At 37.2% G+C, this 21,109-nt stretch overlaps 1 protein-coding gene across 3 annotated transcripts in view; it reads left to right on the forward strand.

Annotated features, from left to right (window-relative positions):
• Window positions 1-15,939, forward strand: part of ZDBF2 (zinc finger DBF-type containing 2) — a 41,071-nt gene extending 25,132 nt beyond the window's left edge. For all 3 annotated transcript variants that reach the window (XM_053597884.1, XM_053597885.1, XM_053597883.1), the window contains one exon: window positions 6,217-15,939. In XM_053597884.1, the coding sequence (XP_053453859.1) occupies window positions 6,217-13,285 (7,069 nt within the window). In that variant the 3' untranslated portion in view covers window positions 13,286-15,939. The remainder of the gene's footprint in view (window positions 1-6,216) is intronic.
• The last annotated feature ends 5,170 nt before the right edge of the window (window positions 15,940-21,109 follow it).

Raw genomic sequence — 21,109 nt, forward strand, 5'->3', positions numbered from 1 at the left:
ACAATAGAATCTTCTGGGGAAGAACTTGAAGACTACGTAAATATCCTATTTCTCCTTTACTTTAGCAGACTTATTTTAGGCATCCATTGATGATTCTTCCCTATGCTATTAGTTATATTTATTAATCAAAATTCTTATTCCCTCACTATTTATTCAGGTATTTATTTATACCATTGTAGATTCATGAATATTTCTTTATTGTGTGGTTTTAATTATGTTATGTTATGTCCTGTTATGTTATGTTATGTTATGTTATGTTATGTTATGTTATGTTATGTTATGTTATGTTATGTTATGTTATGTTATGTTATAGACAGGGTCTTGCCCTGTTGCCTAAGCTAGAGTGCAGTTACTTCATTATAACTCACTATAATCTCAAATCCCTGGGTTCAAGCGATCTTTCTGCCTCAGCCTCCCCAGTAAGATGGGACAACAGATGAGCACCACCATGCCTGGCAAATTTTTCTATTTTTTGTGGAGATGAGATCTCGCTATCTTGACCAGGCTGGTCTTAAACTCTTGGCCTCAAGCAATCCTCTTGCCTTGGCTTCCCAAAGTGCAGAATTATAGGTATGAGCCAGTGTATCCAGCTTATTCTGTGTGTTTTAATCTGTTACTGTTTATTATTACTTTTGTTGCTCAAATTGTATATGAACAGTTTAAATCCTTGCTGGATACTTCCTAGAAGTCTATACCTATTTGTACTCACATGATAAGAGAATGCTGATTTGTTGTGATTCTTGCCAACACTGGGATTATCAACCTTTCTTCCCTCCCCCCAGTATAATAGAGCAAAAAAAAAAAAAATGTATCTCCTAATTAGCTCATCTTTATGAGTAAAGTGGAACTTCTTTTTGTATATTTATTGGCCATATTTTATCCTATAAATTGTTCATTCATATACTTGCCCTGTTTTTCTATTGACTTATATGTATATTTTGAATTTGTAAGCGGTATTTGAGTGTGGATGATAGGTCTTGTTTATTTTAAACAATTTCCAAGTATTTTTCCAGAATCTGTTGTATGTCTTTTAACTATATGTGTTGTATATTATCATACAGATATTAAACATTTTGACACGATCAGCTCTAATGAGAATTTTTTTTTTAGAGACAGAGTCTCATTTTATTGCCCTCAGTAGAGTGCTGTGACGTCACAGCTCACAGCAACTTCCAACTCATGGGCTTAGGCGATTCTCTTGCCTCAGCCTCCCGAGTAGCTGGGACTATAGGCGCCCACCTTTTATTTTTTTGCTTTGCAGTTTGGCCAGGGCTGGGTTTGAATCTGCTACCCTTGGTATATGGGACCAGTGCCCTACCCACTGAACCACAGTAGCTGCCCTCTAAGGAGAATTTTTTAAATAGCTTCTTTCATATCTTTTTTTTTTTTTTTATGCCCTTGTTTCCTCTTTTAAATATTTTTAATTAGGCTGGGCATAGTAGCTTCTTTCTAGCACTTTGGGAGGCTAAGCAAGTAGTATCACTTGAGGCCAAAAGGTTAAGACCAGCCTAAGCAAATAACAAGACTCTGTCTCTACAAAAAAAAGTCAAGTATGGTGGCAAGCCTCTAGTCTCAACTACTCAGAGGCTGAGGCGGGGGAGTTGCTGGAACCCAGGAGTTTGAGGTTACAGTGAGCTATGGTTATGCCACTGCACTCTAGCCTAGGCAACAGAGTAGTGAGACCCTATTTCAAATAAGTAGATAATTGTTTTTATATGTGTTATGAGGTAGGACTTCTATTTAATTTTCTATAAATATATCTCTAATTATCTCTGCTGATGTAAAATTCACCTCTATCATACCTAAATTCCTGTATTTGTGTATAGTGTATACTTACCTAATTGTGAAATACCATTTCATTCCCTTGATTTTTAAAAAAATTTCATGCCGATACTATATTATTTTATTATATTTATAAGCTTTTTAGATTGTAAGTTCATTGGTTTTAAAAAAATTTCTCTTCCCTTCTTATCGAGGCATTGTAGGTTTCTGTACTGTTTTAGATTTTCTGAAAATCAGCTCTTGCCTTATGCTTGTTTCCTTTTCTTTTTTTTTTTTTTAATTTGGCCGGGGCTGGGCTTGAACCCGCAACCTCCGGCATATGGGACCGGCGCCCTACCCGCTGAGCCACAGGCGCCGCCGCTTGCTTGTTTCCTTTTCATTAATTTTTCCTTTTTCTTAATTTATTTCCTCTACCTTTTTTATTTGGTAGTTAATTGGTAGTTATTTTGTAATAACTTATAAGTTGTATAAGTTGTAATAACTTATAACATAAATTATTTTATAATTTGGTAGTTATTTTTCCATCTTCAATTTAGTGCTCACTTAATTGCGTTTACTAATACTTTTTTTAATGGTAGTATTTAGTTTTCGTTTTTATCATATCTCATAGATTTGGATATGTAATTGTTTTATTTACTTATAGTTAAAAATTTTTTTTCTTTTTTTTTTTGAGAGAGTCTCACTATATTGCCCTGGGTAGAGTGTCGTGGTGTCATAGCTCATAGCAACCTCAAACTCCTGGGCTCAAGCGATCCTCTTGCCTCAGACTCCCAGGTAGCTGGGACTATAGGCCCACCACAACGCCTGGCTATTTTTAGAGACGGAATCTTGTTCTAGCTGAGGCTGGTCTGGAACTCTTGAGTTCAGATGATCCACCCATCTCAGCCTAGCAGAGTGCTAGGATTACAGGCGTGAGCTACTGCGCCCAGCAAAAATTTTTTCGTTTTAGCTCAAGAATTATATGAAAGAGTGATTTTTAACCGTTAATGGTTAGATTTTTAGAGGGCTTTTTAAAATTATAAAGTTAGCTACAGATGACTAGAAATATGGATTATTATTTAGTTGTTAAACATATATGCATACAAATACAGATACACATCAGAATGTCCAGATGGCAGTTCCTGACCTTTCTTGGGATTTTTACTCACTTGCTTGATTTTATGGTTCTGCCTTTTTTTCTTTTCTCCTCTGTTTTTTTTTTTTTTCTGCATGTTACAAAATTAGTTTTATTTTGAGAATGTTGTGATAGTCCTTTAGTCAAATCAAGATAGTTCCCCCAGTGGTCTGAAAAACTATGATACAATGGTTATTGTACTGCAATTTCATTGATTAGAATTTCGAAGCATAAAAAGTAGGGATTTTTTTGTGTGTGTGCCATCACGATATTATTTTGATGCAGCATTAAACAATTTCATTTTCCAAATTCAAAGTTACTATTTATTTTCCAAATCTAGAGTAAAAATTAAGATAATAAATTTATATGGGAAAGATAGTAACGGTAATACTTAGATTAAAAAAACAATTGTATGTGGCTAACACATGCATGCATGTTCTCTTAGATAAATGTGGCTTCTCTCTAATTGGAAAATACTGGATAAATTCTTTTAGGTATTACTCTCTTATGAAGCCATTTAAAAAAATACTTTTAGATTTATAGAAGAATTAAGAAAATAGTACAGAATTCCTCTAACACTCTTTTCCCAGTTTCCCTATTATTAACATTTTGCCTTAATGTGGTCCATTCATTACAAGTAATGAACTGATATTATTACATTAAAGTCTATAGCTTATTATCATTATTTTCTTTTAGTTTTTACCTAATCTAAATTTTTCTAATATAAGATTTCTTTAGTTTTTACAAACACTTTTTTTCTGTTTCAAGATCCCACTCAGGATACCACATTATGTTAACTTACACGTCTCCTTATGTTCCTCTTCTCTGTGACAGTTTAATCTTTCTTTATTAGGTCAGGATATTTAAGATATTAATATCTTAATATTAAGATGATATCTTAATATCTTAAATAAAGGTATTAATCTTTATTTGGTCTAGATAGGATCATATTAGCACTTTGAATTGTAATTATTTTTTATGTATCTACCTTCTGTGGCTACTTGAATGGTCCTTGAGAGATAGCTGATCTTTTTTTGACACCATACCTAGCATAGGACTATTATATAGCAGTAAATGTTTAGTAGACGGTTGTTGTTTGACTAAAATTTTGTCTTTCTTTAATTAAGAACTCAGGACATGGCAATATCATTAGATCAGCTGCTTATATATGTGAAAGAGCAATCCCTAAAATGCTTTGGGATTGTTGCTTGTTGTCTTGATGCTGTTAAAAGAGAATAGGTTGTTCTTAGATATAAAAGTTTTAGATATTTTAAAAAGCAATGTAATTCAACATTTTGGGTGGGAAATATGAACACATAGGCATAATTCAGAAGTTGCAGTAAAAAACACCTCTCTTCTTACATTACTGTCATTGTGTATCACTTCTCTAGAGGTAGGTAACAAGTGTTTCTTACATGTCCATTCTAAGTGTAAAGTTTTTTTCCGTTCTGTCTTATGTTAATGATGGCATTTTGTAAACATTTGATTTTCAGTAACAATATTTATAGTAATTGATCTTCATTGTGCATGTAGAGCTGCCTTATTATTTAAAACACCTACATTGTATACCATTAGGTACCATTGATTATTTAACCAGTATCCAGTTGTTGAGTATTAAGGTTGATTATCAACAACAACAAAAAAGTAGTGAATATTCTTGTATGTTTCTCATTAGACGCAAGAAAAAATCAGAAGTGGAATTACTAGGTCAAGGGGATATATACTTTTTTTTGAGACAGTTTCAAGTCGTCGCCCTGGGTAGAGTGCCATGGTGTCATAGTTCACAGCAACCTCCAACTTGGGCTCAAGGGATCCTCTTGCTTCAGTTTTTTCTTTCTTTTTTTTTGGCGACAGAGTCTCACTATGTCACTCTCAGTAGAGTACTGTGGCATCACAGCTCACAGCAACCTCAAACTCTTGGGCTGAAGCAATTCTCTTGCCTCAGCTTCTCAAGTAGCTGGGATTACGGGCACTCAAAGCAATGCCCAGCTGTTTTTTGTTGTTGTTGCAGTTGTCATTGTTGTTCAGGTGGCCCGGGTCAGGCTCGAACCCACCAGCCTCGGTGCATGTGGCTGGTGCCCTAACCACAGTGCTATGGGCGCCGAGCAGGGTTTTTCTATTTTTAGTAGAAATAAAGTCTCGCTTTTTGTTCAGGCTGGTCTTGAACTCTTGAGCTCAAGCAATCCACCCACCTTGGCCTTCCAGAGTGTTAGGATTGCAGGTGTGAGCTGCCATGCCTGGCTGTGTACATTTTTAATTTTATTAGACATTGCCAAATTCCTCTTCATAGAGTTTACTAATCTACACAGAGGTTAACTAATAAACTTCACAGAAGTTAACTAATCTATGTACTCCTATCAACAAGTTATTTATTTATTTATTTTTTTATTAAATCATAACTGTATACATTGATATGATCATGGGGCATCATACACTCGCTTCATAAACCATTTGACACATTTTTATCACAGTGGTTAACATAGCCTTTCTGGCGTTATCTCAGTTACTGTGCCAAAACATTTACATTCTACATTTACCAAGTTTCGCATCAACAAGTTATTAAAGTGTGTTCATGTCCTTAGCCAAAATGATGTATAAAAATAATAGGTATTTTGTGAATGCTTACTATGTACTAGACTAGGTTTTTTTTTTAATACTCTTTATATATGACAACTAATTGAGAGAAAATAGTATATTCCTTGGAGGTTGAAACTGATGCATACAAGTTAACTTTTGTCAAACTTTTTTCTACTTACCACTCTGATAACTGAAAAATGACATATAGTGTTTTGTTTTTTCAAGACAGAGTCTTACTTTGTTGCCCACTATAGAATTCTGTGGTGTCACAGCTCACACCAATGTCAAACTCTTGGGCTCAAGTGTTTGAGCTCCTCTTGCCTCAGCTTCCTGAGTAGCTGGGACTACAGGCCCCTGCCACAGTGCCCAGCTATTTTTAGAGATGGGGCCTCATTCTGGCTTAGGCTGGTCTCAAACCCGTGAGCTCAGGCAATTCACCTGCCTCATCCTCCCAAAGGGTACTAGGATGACAGGCGTGAGCCACCACACCTGGCCGACATACGGTTTTATTTGCATTTTTCTCAGATTTAGGAGCTATTTGTGTTTAAGTAGAAATTGGTGAAGTTTCTTTCACCTTCTGCACTGATTACCTGTCTGAAGTGCGTATAGCCTGATGTGATTGCCTTGATTCTTTGTCCTTTAAGTATAGCCCAGAACAGAAAGAAAATTACATTTATTATGCCTTCATTTTTAACAATTTAAACTGACATTAGAATATTTGTGTTTTTCTCCTTTCTTTTTAGACCAGTGCAACAAGAGGTCATTGAGAATCCTGAGTCACCTGATGTGATTCATGTGGCTGATTATTTTCCGGAAGGAGACTATGAGGATGAAGAAGAGGAAGAGGAAGAAGATGAAGAAGAGGAAGAAGATGAAGATGAGGACGATCCTGGTACCAGAGAAGATACATCCTCCAAGGGTTGTAAAGTTGTTGAGGAGTCACATGTCAGGCCTAGTATATATCAGCAATGTGTACAGGAGGTTTCAGTTCGACCATCAGTTATTCAAAAACTAGAGAAGGGGCGGCAGCAGCCCTTGGAGTTTGTTAATAAAATTGGGCCTGTTCTGAAAAAATGTAATTCAGTAGATACTGGTCAAGTTACAAATAATGGAAATAACTTAATACGTCCCCCAGTGATTTGGAATGCGCCTGCTCGTCCTTTACCTGAAAGTTCTAAAGGTAGACCAGTCATAACTAATGTGACTAAGTTACCACAAGCAGCTGATTTGGATTCAGTTAACAAACGTGATCCAAACAAAGTTGAGAAACACCTTGAGCAGGTAGGCGGTGTCTTTAGAAAGCCTATGCCATCATCCAGTCCAGAAACTTCTTTAGTTTCACATCAGAATCCTAAAGAATCAGACAGGAAAGCTTTGTGTATAAATTTAGATAAATTGGTTTTACAGAAAGATGTAAAATCTAAGGGTAAAACTTTGTCAGTTGATGTAAAATTCTTCGAACGTATGCGTACTGAGGGGTCTTTAAGAGTAGACACTCCTTCTGAGTTAGAAGTAGACTCAGCAGGAAACCTGAGTAAAACAGAGATGCCTTCTAATAAAGGAATCTTTGAGGATGCCAGTCCAGAGTACCATGAGGCATCCTTTTCTAATATGGATTATACCCAAGAAGCAAAGCATTTGGTTTTTAATAAGTCAGGCTTTTTAGACAAGAAGTACTCAGTGAGTTCTGAATTGAAGTTTGATTGTAGCTCTCTTCAGTCATCATCTCATCAACCCCAGAAGGCTGCACGAGACTTAAATGTTTGGAAAGAGGTTGACCAAGAAGGTAACAATGATGAATTTAGAGATTCTGAAGTGAATTTTGATTGCAATGCTTTTCATTCACTGATTGACCAATCCAAAGTGACTGCCAAAGAAATAGACCATTCCAAGGAAGTATATGCTGATTTACAGTATGATAATAAATCTTATGGCTCTGAAACAAGTTCTGATGGTGATGACTCTCTTCAGTTGGTTACCAATCAATCCCAAGTGATTGTTAAAGAAGGAAATCTGCAGAATGCAGTGCATATTAGCCTGGTTGACCAAAGCTATGAATCTAGTAGTTCTGAAATGAATTTTGATTATTATGGCTCACCTCAGTCAACTAATGACTACCCTCTACAGCATGCAAAAGAAGTCAATCTTTCTAAGGAGGCACACATCGATTTGGTTGATGAGAACTATGGATCTAGTGGCTCTGAAGTAAGTGCTGATTCTGTTTTCCCACTTCAGTCCGTGGTTGACCGACCTCCAGTGGTTGTCACAGAAATAAAACTTCAGAAGAAGGTTCACAGTGGTTTGGATGATAAGAACTATGAATCAAGCTGCTCTGAAACCGGTTTTGATAGTGATGTTTCTTTTCAGTCAGGAGTTGATCACCTGCAACTGACAGTCAAAGAAAGTCATGTGAAAAGTAGACGAGTCCACATGAAACTTAAGAAACGTAAATCCAGTAGTGCTAAGGCACGTCATGATGGTGCTGTGTCTCCTGACACAGTGGCCAATGACCCCCAGAGCACTGATGAAGAAATAGATATTCTGAAAGAGGAGAATTCTGACTTTGTAGATATGGACCGTGAGTCTCATAGTCCTGAGATGGCTTTTTACGCTGATGCTCAAGTTGGCCATCCTTCAGTAGCAGTTAATGAAATGAACCCACAGAAAGAAGATACTGATCTGGAAAGTCAGAGCATTCATTCTAGCATTTCTAGTCTAAGCTTTGATTCTTCTGCTTCTTCTTACCAGCCACCCAATGATCAGCTTCAGGGGCCTTTGGATGAAGTGAATATTAAAGAGCTAAATAATGACATGGAAACTAAAAGCTGTACGAGCTCCAGTTCTGACCTGACTTTTGAATCTGATCCTCCTTTTACTGGGCAGTCTCAGCTGGATATTGGAAGAAATAAACACATTGGCCTGGAAGACGAGAGCTGTGAGTCATATAGTTCTGAAATAACTTTTGATTCTGACATTCCTCTTTCAGTAGTTGACCAGCCTGAAATATCTCTTTATGAGGAAGAAGTTGTTGATGTGGAAAGTAGAAGTGATGAATATTGTGCTTCTGAAATAACTTCTGATTGTGATATTCCTCTTCATTCAGGAGATGATCAGTCTGAGGTAGATGATGTAGATGATGAAGAAGTAATTGTTGAGAATGAAGAGTATGCATACTTAGAAAGGAAGAGTGATGAACCCAGTGGTTCTGATACAAGTTGTGATTCTTATGCCTCTCTTCATGCAGTGAGTAATTCTCCTGACACAGCTGTTAAAAAACTCAACCCTCAACAAGACCAGGTGTACCTAAAAAATACGGGAAAAGAACCTACTGATTCAGAATTAAGTTTGGATTATGGTGTTATTTTTCATTCAATGACTGGACATTCTAAAGATCCCATTAAAGAAATACACCTTCAGAAAGAAGAGCACGTACACTTAGAAAATAAGAGTGCTTTTGAAAAATCTTTGAACCCTAATATTTCTCTTCAGTCAGTGGCTAACAAACCTGGAGTAGTTGTTAAAGAAATACGGCTTCAAAAAGAAAAGCATGCTGAATTTGAGGGTAAAAGTGCTGACTTTAGTGGTTCGGAACCAAATTTAGATTCTGATGTCCCTCACTATTCAGGAGCTGAACCTCCCATAGCTATTAAAAAAATCAATGGAAAGAAGAAGCGTATTCTAGAAAACAATAATAAATGTAGTGGCTCTGAAATAATTCTGGATTCTGATGTCACATCTCAGTCAATGAGTGAGAAAACTCAACCAAGTGTTTTGAAGGAGGCCCATGTTGACCCAGAAGATGAAAGCATTGAACCTAAAAGTTTGAAAACCAAGTTGAGTATTAATGTTCCTCGTCATTCAGTCATTGACCAACCTCAACAAGCCCTTTTGAAGGAAAAACATGTTAATCTGGAAGACAAAAACAGTGAATCACGTTATTCTAAAACAACTTTTGGTACTGAACAACTTCGAGAAGCATTTAAAAAAATAAGCCTGTGGGAAGAAGAAGATATTAGCCTGAAAAATAAGATGCATAAACCTAATGGTTCTAAATTAATCTGTGGTTCTGTTTCTGTTCAGTCTGTGGTTGATCAACCTAGAGTAGGTGGTCAACAATTAAACCCAAGAAATGAAGATGAAATGTACTTAGAAATGAAGAACCGCCAGTATACTTGTTCTAAAATGAGTTTGAAGTCTGATTTTGTGGTTCGGTCAATACTTAAACCACCTCAAGTAGCTATTTCAGAGCAGAAGCATCGGTCAATACTTAAACCACCTCAAGTAGCTATTTCAGAGCAGAAGCACATTGAGCTGGAAGGTAAGCACAATCAGTCTTGTGCTTCTGAAATAAGTTTTGATTCTGATGACCCTCTTCAATCAGTGGCCGACCAGCTTAGAGAAACTGTTAAAGAAATAAGCCTTCGGAAGGATGAAGAAGCTGACATGGAAGATAAGAGGGATGAAGCTAAAGATTTTAGAATTATGTCTGATTCTGATGCCCTTCAGTCAGCGGCTGGCCCAGCTGAACAGGTAGTTAAGAAGGCTAACCTTTGGAAAAAGCGTGTTGCTTTGGAAAGGAAGATTATCAAGCCAGGTCATTTTAAAGTATATCAACATTCCAATAACCCTCCTCAGTCTGTGACTAATAAAATTCAAGGAGCTATTAAAGAAAGAAGTGTTCTGAGGGCGGAACATGTTTGTCTGGATGATAAGGGCTATGAACACAATGGTTCTGAAATAATTTATGTTTCAAACATTCCTCTTCAATCAGTGATTAAGCAACCACAAATTTTGGAAGAGAGGCATTCCAATTTGGAAGATAAGAGCAGTGATCCTTGTGTTCCTGAAGCAAGTTTTGATTCCAGTGATCCTTTTCAGTCATCAACTACCCCGCTTCAAAAAGCAGTCAAAGAAACAAATCTTTGGAACGAAGGGCACATTTACCTGGAAGATAAGAGCTATAAACTAGGTGGTTTTGAAGTAAATTGTGATTCTGCTACTCCTGTTCATTTTGTGCCTGGTCAGTCACCGGTGTCTGTCAAAGAACTAGAAAAGAACTACCAATTCTGTGGTTCTGAAATAAAATGTGATTCTGGCATCGATTTTGCATCAGAAGTTGACCAATCTCAAGTGTCTGATGAAGAAACAAACCTTCAGAGGGAAAAACATCTTGGCATGGAAGAAAAGACTAGTGAACCTAGTGATTCAGAAATGTGCGATTCTGATGTCCCTTTTCAGATAGTACTTAACCAATATCCAGAGTCCGTCAAAGAAACAAATCTTCCAAAAGTGGTACTTGTGGATGTTGTGCCCAGTGATGGTGATTGTGAAGTAATTTCTGATCCTGACATCCCTCTTCAATTAGTGACTGACTCACCTCAAATGACTGACCCACCTCAAATCAGTTGTATAAATGCAGAATGTATTGACGATGAAGAGAAAAGCAATGACTCTTTTGGTTCTGAAGTAAGATACGTTTGTGAAACCCTTCCTCCATCTGTGACAAGCCAATCCAAAGAGACTTTCAAAATAATCAACCGGAAGAAAGACTATATTATTCTGGGTGATTCAAATTGTCAGCCTTGTAGTTCTGAAATAAATGTTAATGTTGATGCTTCTGATCAATTCATGAGTTACCAGTCACAAGAGCCTGAGAGAAAAAAGGTGAAATATAATGATCCAGAAGATAAGCAGTGTGAATCTGATCATCCTAAAGGAAAAGCCACTTCTCGGCCTGTAACCCGACAGCAGAAAGCTCGCAAAAAAGCCAGCCCTCGGAAAAATCTAAGAAATACTAGACGAAAGGGTAATAGCTGTAAATCCAGTGTTTCTGCCAAGGACTTTGATGCCTCTTCTGATTCAGTGGTACATCAACTGGCTGAAAAAGGAAACCTTTCAAAGTCAAAACGTACACATCTAGAAAGTATGAGCTGTGAACCTTGTGGTTCTCAGATGAATTTTCAATGTGATCCCTCTCTTCAGCCTGACGCTGACCAGCCTCAAGAAGCTGTTAATAAAACAGACCTATGTGAGAAGGCATCTTTTCATCTGGAAGAAAAGAACCATGATTCCCAATCAAGCTCTGTTCCCATGGTTGATTCTGCAAGGAACGTGGAAAAAGCAAAGGAGGTTGTCGAAGATAATTCTGATGAACCAGTTCTTGAAGCCTTGCCTCATGTCCCTCCTTCATTTGTGGGGAAAACATGGTCTCAAATAATGAGAGAAGATGACATAAAAATTAACACTCTTGTCAAGGAATTTAGGGAAGGTCGTTTCCACTGTTACTTTGATGATGACTCTAAGACCAAAAAAGTTTCTCCAAATAAGAAAAAGAAAAGGGTTACCTGGGCTGACCAGCAGCCGAACACTGCTTCCAATGAAGCTTCATCAGATGGTAATGATACTGCAGGTAGTGCTTTGGAAATTGTTGACCCTTCAATGGCCTTAGATAAACCATGCCATCCTCCTCTTCCAGCAGAGAGGCCTCCTGCACAAGAGAGTCAGGTGCCTTCTCCATGCCAGGCTGTGAAATTTACCCTTGGAACGCAAACCAATACTGAGAGTTGCCCAGCAACAAAAAGAAAGCTAACTAGACAAGAGCAAGACTCACCAAAAAGTAAGCGCCCAAATTCACGAGATAAGAAAAAAGGCAAAAAAAATGTCAGAGTTGCTCCAGTTGAATTACCTGCATCATGTACTAAAATTTTGAGGCCTATGCAATCCAAAGCCTTGGTCTATATTCTGTCTTCTCTAAATATTAAGCTGGAAGAAGGTGAATGCCTTCACTTCTCCAGATTGAAGCACCGGAAATGGGATGATGATGTACGGTTTAGGTGCAGATATAAGCGGAATAACATCAAGTATTATGACCCATTATTGAAGGAAATTATAACTAATCCTCCAATAAACATAGTATTGCCAGAGGCAGACCAGAATAACTTTCCTAGAGTTCTGACTGACAACAACTCCAGTGCCGGAGACAAGGATGCTGGTGGACAAAGCTCTGGGACAGTGCCAACAAGAGCTTCACGTCGTAAGAACAATAACTCTTCTCAGTTAACACAAAAATCAGAGGTTCCAAATACTAGTGAGGTTCCGAATACTAGTGAGGGTCCGAGTTCTAGTGAGGGTCCGAGTTCTAGTGAGGGTCCGAGTTCTAGTGAGATTCCAAATGGAAGTAATTTCCAGCTGGTTCTTTTAAATCGTGACAATACCAAAGTCTGCCCAGGATCACTTCTAAATAGGTTTTTGAGAAGTCAAAAAAAACTTCAAAAAAAAAAAGTGACAACTGCTACTGAGACAGACTTTCCCGAACAGGGTTTAAAACCAGGTACTCACCGGCAGAAAAAGAGAACATCTGAAAAACAGGCCATCTGGATTCGGACCAAACCAAGTGATGTAATTACAAAGTACATTTCAAAAAACACTGTGTTTTTACGTCGTAAATATCAATCCAGGAGCATTTTTAGTGAGAATTATCTCAACAAGACAAAATCTATTGTCAGTACGCCAAAGAACCTGAAGAGACAAACGGAAATGCTTCTGAGTTCCTCAGTTCCACCAGCTCATGCTAGAGAGCCATTAAGTGCTATAGCAGGTCCTTCAAAGCAGCCCAAGAAGGGCTCCTACCGTGTTGCAAGAAAAAAGAACACTGATAATACTGCAAGAGAAAAGAATGCTAGTATAAGATGTGATAGCAAAAAGGAAAGTTCTGGATGTGTAAAACCATATGCTCTGAGAAGTTTATCTTCTGCACCACAGTCTGACACACGTAGAATTGTGACTCGGCTCTCAAACAGATTGAGAAGGTAAAATGAGATAAAATAGAAGCAGCTTTTGTGTTAAGGGTGGTTGAGGATTCAGTACTTCAATTGAAATATACTTGGTACTTAGTACACACAGCTTTCCCAGTTTTGGTGAGAAGACTAACTTTGAACTATTTTGCTATAAATATTATTTTTCAGAACTTTTATATTCATTTAAAATTAGTGTTTGGAGTCCCTTTTTTTAAGATTCAAAAGCAACTTTTGTCCATCATTTTTTGTAGAAGAGCTTTATCTTAATTTATGTCATAATATAATTTTAGCACAGTGTATAGAATTTTGTCCCACAAATCATGTCCCTTTTATTTATTTTTATGATTATCTCTCTCATGCCAGCAAGTTATAACATTTTGAGAATGAATATAGCAAACTTATCAGTGCTATCTTATATCACTTTCTTAAGATCGGAACAAATGTATCTGCAATCTGTGTTGCAGGGAACATTGTTAACATAGTATTCTAACTGGATAATTAAAAAGAAGGGACTCTAATGATAATTATCTCAACTTCTGAATGAGGTTGACTTAAACGTGTACAAACAAACCATGATTTGTCTTCTTGAAAAAGCATTCCAGAGAATGAGATTCTATACTCTTTAATCCAGTTTTCAAAAACTGGCGATTTTATTCTGTAACAAACTCCTGCTTCATTTAAATTGGATCTGCGAGTCTCCGACTTGCCTCATTTGGACACATGCACACATACAGTCTCTTGTGATTTCTCCTTAGCATTATTGGATCTTAAGGGGAAAATGATTTTGTCAATGTGATCAGGCTTTTTTGTTTTAACTGCCTTTATTCCCTTCTATGTGAAGTGTTGGTGGCTTAATATGAATATCCAGGTTACTTTGTGGCCTTATTAAGAATATTTTAGACTTTAGTTTATTTTTTAATAGCTTGGCCTGAAATTATTGGTTTGGTAATATTATTTGGGTAGGTTGTTAACTGTTGTGATTAGTAAATTATCTTAACCTATCTTAATATTTCAAAAAATTGAATAAAGCTGGTAACTTATGTGGAGGCCATTATGCAAGTGAAAATCTGTATTTACACATTCGTTTGTGCTAAACTTGCTAACCAGTGTTTTAAGAGTTCAGATAAAAGATGTAATGATACACAGCTTATGTCTGAGGTACTAAGGGATACATTCAGAACCTTTGTTCGGGCACACTGGTTGAGCCTGGTACAGATACATTCAGTTATCATTTATTCTTGTTAAGCCAAGATCCTGGATCTTTTTCTGTCTGTGTTAAGGAAAAACGTGAATTTCAACTGTATCGTAAAACTACCTACTATATTTTATTGAAACTAAGGTCAATGGTAAGTTGTATCTTAATTTCAGAAATAAAAACGTGTTATCTTAGCATTAATGAAATATAGTGTAAGCTGATTTTTAAATGTGGTTTTATTTCAGGGGCCATTATTTAACCTGTGGGTATGTTTTGATGGAATTCTATTGTGATTTCTTTACTTCTGAATGTAAACAGTAATTATGTTGAAAAAAATGGATGTTTATATTTTTAGTTGCAACCAGTATATATAGCATTTCTTCAACCTTGCCTCCTCATCTACAAATATATTTTAGTTTTCTCTCTTAAAATATCACTGTGGGCGACTAGTTCAAAATAGTCCTCCAATTTTAATTCAAGAAGAAAGCTCTGTCCTACTGATTAGGAAGTAAACAAAAGGATAGTTTGTAAAAATATTCTATTTGTGGGTATTGGTGTCTCTTTTCCCACAGAATAGACACAGTTCCCTTAAGTACTGTTTATGGATGTGTTCTGCATTCTATCAGTGTAAGTTTAAAAGGAAGAGGTCGTATGGAAACAATGTGTCATCAGTTTTGATTATATTGTGCAGAGAGAACAGTTCTTACAATTTAAATGATCAAAATTTGAAAATTACCTTTTTCACATCGGAAGTCCTTCTAAATACCATTAAAATATTTTTTGATGTAAAATATACATATATAATTTATCATCTTTGCTGTTTTTAAGTTTGCCATTTTGAGAGGGGGCAGGGAAAAGACTCATTTTTAAAATTTATATTATCAAACATACAGCTGTAATACAATACTGATGATGATTTTGTTTAACATTTTGGAAATATTTGCTAAGTTCTTATGATTTTAGACAAGCTTGAAAACTTGAAATTGTAAAACTTAGAATTTAAGTTAAATTGGAAATGAGTTACTGTCAGGAATTGAAGATGTAAGATGTGCCCCTTTTGTCTAAATAAATGTTGGCTTAATTTGCAGATTAGATAAAACAATTGATGCTTTTGTGTGTTCAAGTATGCATTAAATTCTTTTAAGAGTAAGAAATCAAATTACAACCATAATGAATATTTTATTAATCTTGTTCTTGTTCAGTATCTTGCATAGATTTTTATTGTAATTGTCCTGAGTTATACCAGTATGTGGGCAATATTGTGTAAAGTGTGTTTTTGCATTTGTGCATTTAAATTATTTATGTAACTAGGGCTCTGAGTAACACTTTTTTTTTGGTTAAAAAAGCTATATTTAAATATTCAAATAATTATATATTTCCATGTAAAACTAATGTGAGACTAATGTATTTTTTATAATGCAGTGTAAAAGCTAAACTTGTTTTTGATGTTATCGAGATAAAATTTATTAAAACTTAAAATCTGTGTCCATTCTCTTATTTTAGAAGCTTTTTCTGGGACTACTTAAAGAATAAGAGAATAGTTTGCAGTCCCACCAACAGTGTAAAAGTATTCCCCTCTCTCCACATATGCGCCAGCATCTGCAACTTTGGGACTTTGTTATGTGGGCTTTTCTCACTGGGTTTAGATGGATATCTCAGGGTGTTTTGATTTGCATTTCTCTGATGAGGAACGATGAGCATTTTTTCATATGTTTATTAGCATTTGTCTGTCTTCGGAGAAAGTTCTGTTCATGTCTCTTGTCCAGTGATAGATGTGATAGTTTGCTCTTTTTTGTTGATTTCTCTGTAAATTCTAGTTAGCAACCCTTTGTCAAATTTAAAACCTGTAAATATCTTTTCCTATTCTGAAGGTTGTGTATTTGCTTTAATTATTCTATCGTTAGCTGTGCAGAAGCTTTTCAGTTTAATTAAGCCCCATTTGTTTATTTTATTTTATATCATTTTATTTTATAATTTTTTGAGACAGAGTCTCACTTTGACACACTTGGTAGAGTGCTATGGGGTCATAGCTCACAGCAACCTCAAACTCTCAAGTGATCCTTTTGCCTCAGCCTTTCAAGTAGCTGGGACTACGGGTGCCTACCAAAACACCCAGCTATTTTTTAGAGACACGGTCTCACTCTTACTCAAGCTGGTCTTGAACTCCTGAGCTCAAGCAATCCACCTGGGATTATAGGTGTGAGCCACTGCACCTGACCTCCATTTGTTTATTTTTGTTGTTGATTGCCACTGAAGTCTTCATAAAATCTTTCCCCAGGCTGACATCATCAAGAGTTTTTCCTACACTTTCTTCTAGGATTTTTATCATTTCATGTCTTAGATTTAAATCTTTTATCCAATGCTCAGGGAACTCATTAGTCCTCCCATTTGATCCTGTAATCCCATGACTAAGCATCTACCCAGAAGAAAAAAAAAATCATTTCATTAAAAGAATATTTGCACTAGACTGTTTATCACAGCTCAATTTACAGTCATCAATATGTAGAAACAAATGCCCATCAACCTAGGAATGGATAAACTGTGGTAATGTATGCCATGGAATACTATTCAGCCATAAAAAGATGGAGACATTACATCTTTTACATTAATCTGGATGGAGCTGAAACATACTCTTTTTAGTAAACTATCACAAGAATGGAAAAGCAAGTATCCAATGTACTCAATACTAATATGAAGCCAGTAGACGATCTAATACCCACATAAGAGAAAAACCCAATTCAATTGAAGTTGGGGGAAAGGGGAATGAGTGGGAGAGGGGAGGAGGGATGGGGACTGGCATGCTCCCATTGATGGTCACAATGTAAGAGTATATGGCACGCCTCCTGGGTGTGGGACACAGCTACAAGAGAGACTCTACCTAACAAGTGCAAATGTAAACTAGTTGCACTTAACCTAAAATAAAAAAAGAATAAGAGAATAATGAAAAGAGAAGTACACTTTATAAATTGGGAGACATAAATTAGAGAATATAAATGCTCATGCTGGTAAGAAAACAATTTAACCAAAGATACACAGTTTATAGTCAATGTGGTAGTTACTCAAATAACTAAAATAATTCTTTGGTAGAATGGTGGATTAGCATCTGCACTTTCCACCTACATTGAAAGGGTTAGGTACAGGATGGGTTCATGAAGCAGGAGTGGGTTCACAAGGTGATATCTAAAACGCTATTTGACACTTACTGGCAAGGGAGACCTTTGGTGCATGTTATAAAAGACACGAAAACATGGAAGAGTGTGTTAATGTTAGCAAGGCCTATGTGATACAGGACACAAACATGGAAGAGTGTGTGTATGTCAGCGAGGCATATGTTATGAAAGATATAAAAATATGGAAGAGTGTGTCCATGTCACTGAGGTCTATGTGATACAGGATGCAAACATGGAAGAGTGTGTCTATGCCAGTGAGACTTAGGTTATAAAAGACACAAAAACAAAAAAGACTGTATCAGTGAGGTGGATGTTGTAAAAGACACAAAAACACAGAAAAGTGTGTCTCCATCCGGGAGGCCTATGTGATAAAAGACACAGAAACATGGAGTAATGTGTCTGTGTCCGAGAGGCCTATGTGATAAAAGACACAAAAACATGGAAGAGTGTCTGTATGTCAGGGAGGTGTATGTCATAAAAGACACAATCATGGAGAAGTGTGTCTGTGTCAGTGATAAAAGACACAAAAACACGGAAGAGCGTGTCTGTGTCAGGGAGGTCTGTGTGATAAAAGACAAAAACACGGAAGAGTGTGTCTGTATCAGGGAGGTCTGTGTGATAAAAGACACAAAAACACAGAAGAGAGTGACTGTCTCAGGGAGGTCTATGTGACAAAAGACACAAACATGGAAGAGGGTGTCTATGTCAGGGAGGTCTGTGTGATAAAAGACACAAAAACATGGAAGACCGTGTCTGTATCAGGGAGGTCTGTGTGACAAAAGACACAAATATGGAAGAGCATGTCTATGTCAGAGAGGACTATGTGACAAAAGACACAAACACGGAAGAGCATGTCTATGTCAGGGAGGTCTGTGTGATAAAAGACACAAAAACATGGAAGAGCGTGTCTATGTCAGGGAGGTCTGTGTGACAAAAGACACAAACACGGAAGAGCGTGTCTATGTCAGGGAGGTCTGTGTGATAAAAGACACAAAAACATGGAAGAGCGTGACTGTCTCAGGGAGGTCTATGTGACAAAAGACACAAACACGGAAGAGCGTGTCTATGTCAGAGAGGTCTGTGTGATAAAAGACACAAAAACACGGAAGAGCGTGTCTATGTCAGGGAGGTCTGTGTGACAAAAGACACAAAAACATGGAAGAGCGTGTCTATGTCAGGGAGGTCTGTGTGATAAAAGACACAAACACGGAAGAGCGTGTCTATGTCAGGGAGGTCTGTGTGATAAAAGACACAAAAACACGGAAGAGCGTGTCTATGTCAGGGAGGTCTGTGTGACAAAAGACACAAACATGGAAGAGCGTGTCTATGTCAGGGAGGTCTGTGTGATAAAAGATACAAAAACATGGAAGAGCGTGACTGTCTCAGGGAGGTCTATGTGACAAAAGACACAAACACGGAAGAGCGTGTCTATGTCAGGGAGGTCTGTGTGATAAAAGACACAAAAGCATGGAAGAGCGTGTCTATGTCAGGGAGGTCTGTGTGACAAAAGACACAAACATGGAAGAGCGTGTCTATGTCAGGGAGGTCTGTGTGATAAAAGACACAAACATGGAGGAGCGTGTCTATGTCAGGGAGGTCTGTGTGACAAAAGACACAAACACGGAAGAGCGTGTCTATGTCAGGGAGGTCTGTGTGATAAAAGACACAAACACGGAGGAGCGTGTCTATGTCAGGGAGGTCTGTGTGACAAAAGACACAAACACGGAAGAGCGTGTCTGTGTCAGGGAGGTCTGTGTGACAAAAGACACAAACATGGAAGAGCATGTCTATGTCAGGGAGGTCTGTGTAATAAAAGACACGAACACGGAAGAGCGTGTCTATGTCAGGGAGGTCTGTGTGATAAAAGACACAAAAACATGGAAGAGCGTGACTGTCTCAGGGAGGTCTATGTGAGATAAGATACAAACACGGAGGAGCGTGTCTATGTCAGGGAGGTCTGTGTGACAAAAGACACAAACACGGAAGAGTGTGTCTATGTCAGGGAGGTCTGTGTGACAAAAGACACAAACACGGAAGAGTGTGTCTATGTCAGGGAGGTCTGTGTGATAAAAGACACAAACACGGAAGAGCGTGTCTGTGTCAGGGAGGTCTATGTGACAAAAGACAAACACGGAAGAGCGTGTCTATGTCAGGGAGGTCTGTGTGACAAAAGACACAAACACGGAAGAGCGTGTCTATGTCAGGGAGGTCTGTGTGATAAAAGACACAAACACGGAGGAGAGTGTCTATGTCAGGGAGGTCTATGTGAGAAAAGATACAAATATGGAGGAGTGTGTCTATGTCAGCCAGGCGTATGTGATAAAAGACACAAACACAGAAGAGCGTGTCTATGTCAGAGAGGTCTGTGTGACAAAAGACACAAACACGGAAGAGCGTGTCTATGTCAGAGAGGTCTATGTGACAAAAGACACAAACACGGAAGAGCGTGTCTATGTCAGGGAGGTCTATGTCAGAAAAGATACAAACACAGAGGAGTGTGTCTATGTCAGCCAGGCGTATGTGATAAAAGACACAAGAACATGGAAGAGCGTGTCTATGTCAGGTGTCTTTGGTACCAGTAGTATTGACTGCAAAAATTTGTTCGAATGTTATTTTCAGGAAGAAGAGCATTCTACTCTTTATAATAAATTACTAGAGTAGAAATATAAAATGGAAGTCCATTTTCAGCCAAAGATGTGTATAGAAAATTGGGCAAACACTAATAGATCATGTAATTAGGGAATTACACACTGACATGTCAACTTGATAGGAAGGCTGCTAAAGAGTCTCAGCATTTTCTTATACTTTATTTAGACTAAAGATATTAGGGAAATAATAATCTTGTGTGTTTTCTTTGTTCCTCTAATGTTTTTTTTTATGTAGATACATTTTTAAAGTTCTCCTGGAGTATTTTAAGCTATTCATCTTGATTAAGGAATACGTGTAGGATGAAATATAGTTTGTTGCCAAATCGTTAACTATAAATGTGTACTTTTTCTGTGGTTGTAATTTATTACATGCATGTTGTAACAAATTTATTTTTAGATTTTTTAAAGGTTTACTATAATAAACCTGGAAATAAATTTGTTTTCTAGGCTTACAAGTTGTGTGGATGTGTGTAGCTTTGAGCCCTTACTGAGTGCTGGACATTGAAGTATGTTTTTAACCTGATTTATCCCATTTGATTTTCAAAGAGTGCTTGTGAGTTAGATACTGTGATTGCCTGTTTCAGAGAAAACTGAAACAGAGCAGTTTATAGTTGACTCACATTCCCACTCCAGTTCAACACCCCCACTAATCTACTTTCTTTCTATATAGTTTGGCCTTTTCTGGCAATCTCGTATAAATGGACTCATACAATATATGATCTTTTGTATCTGGCTCTTTTCATTTACCATGATGTTTTTTGTTTGTTTGGAGATGAGGTCTTGCTATAACACCCAGGGTGGTCTTAAACTCCTGGGATTGAGGGTCT

This window comes from Nycticebus coucang, chromosome 7 (assembly GCF_027406575.1).
Source record: "Nycticebus coucang isolate mNycCou1 chromosome 7, mNycCou1.pri, whole genome shotgun sequence".
Classification (NCBI taxonomy): domain Eukaryota; kingdom Metazoa; phylum Chordata; class Mammalia; order Primates; family Lorisidae; genus Nycticebus; species Nycticebus coucang.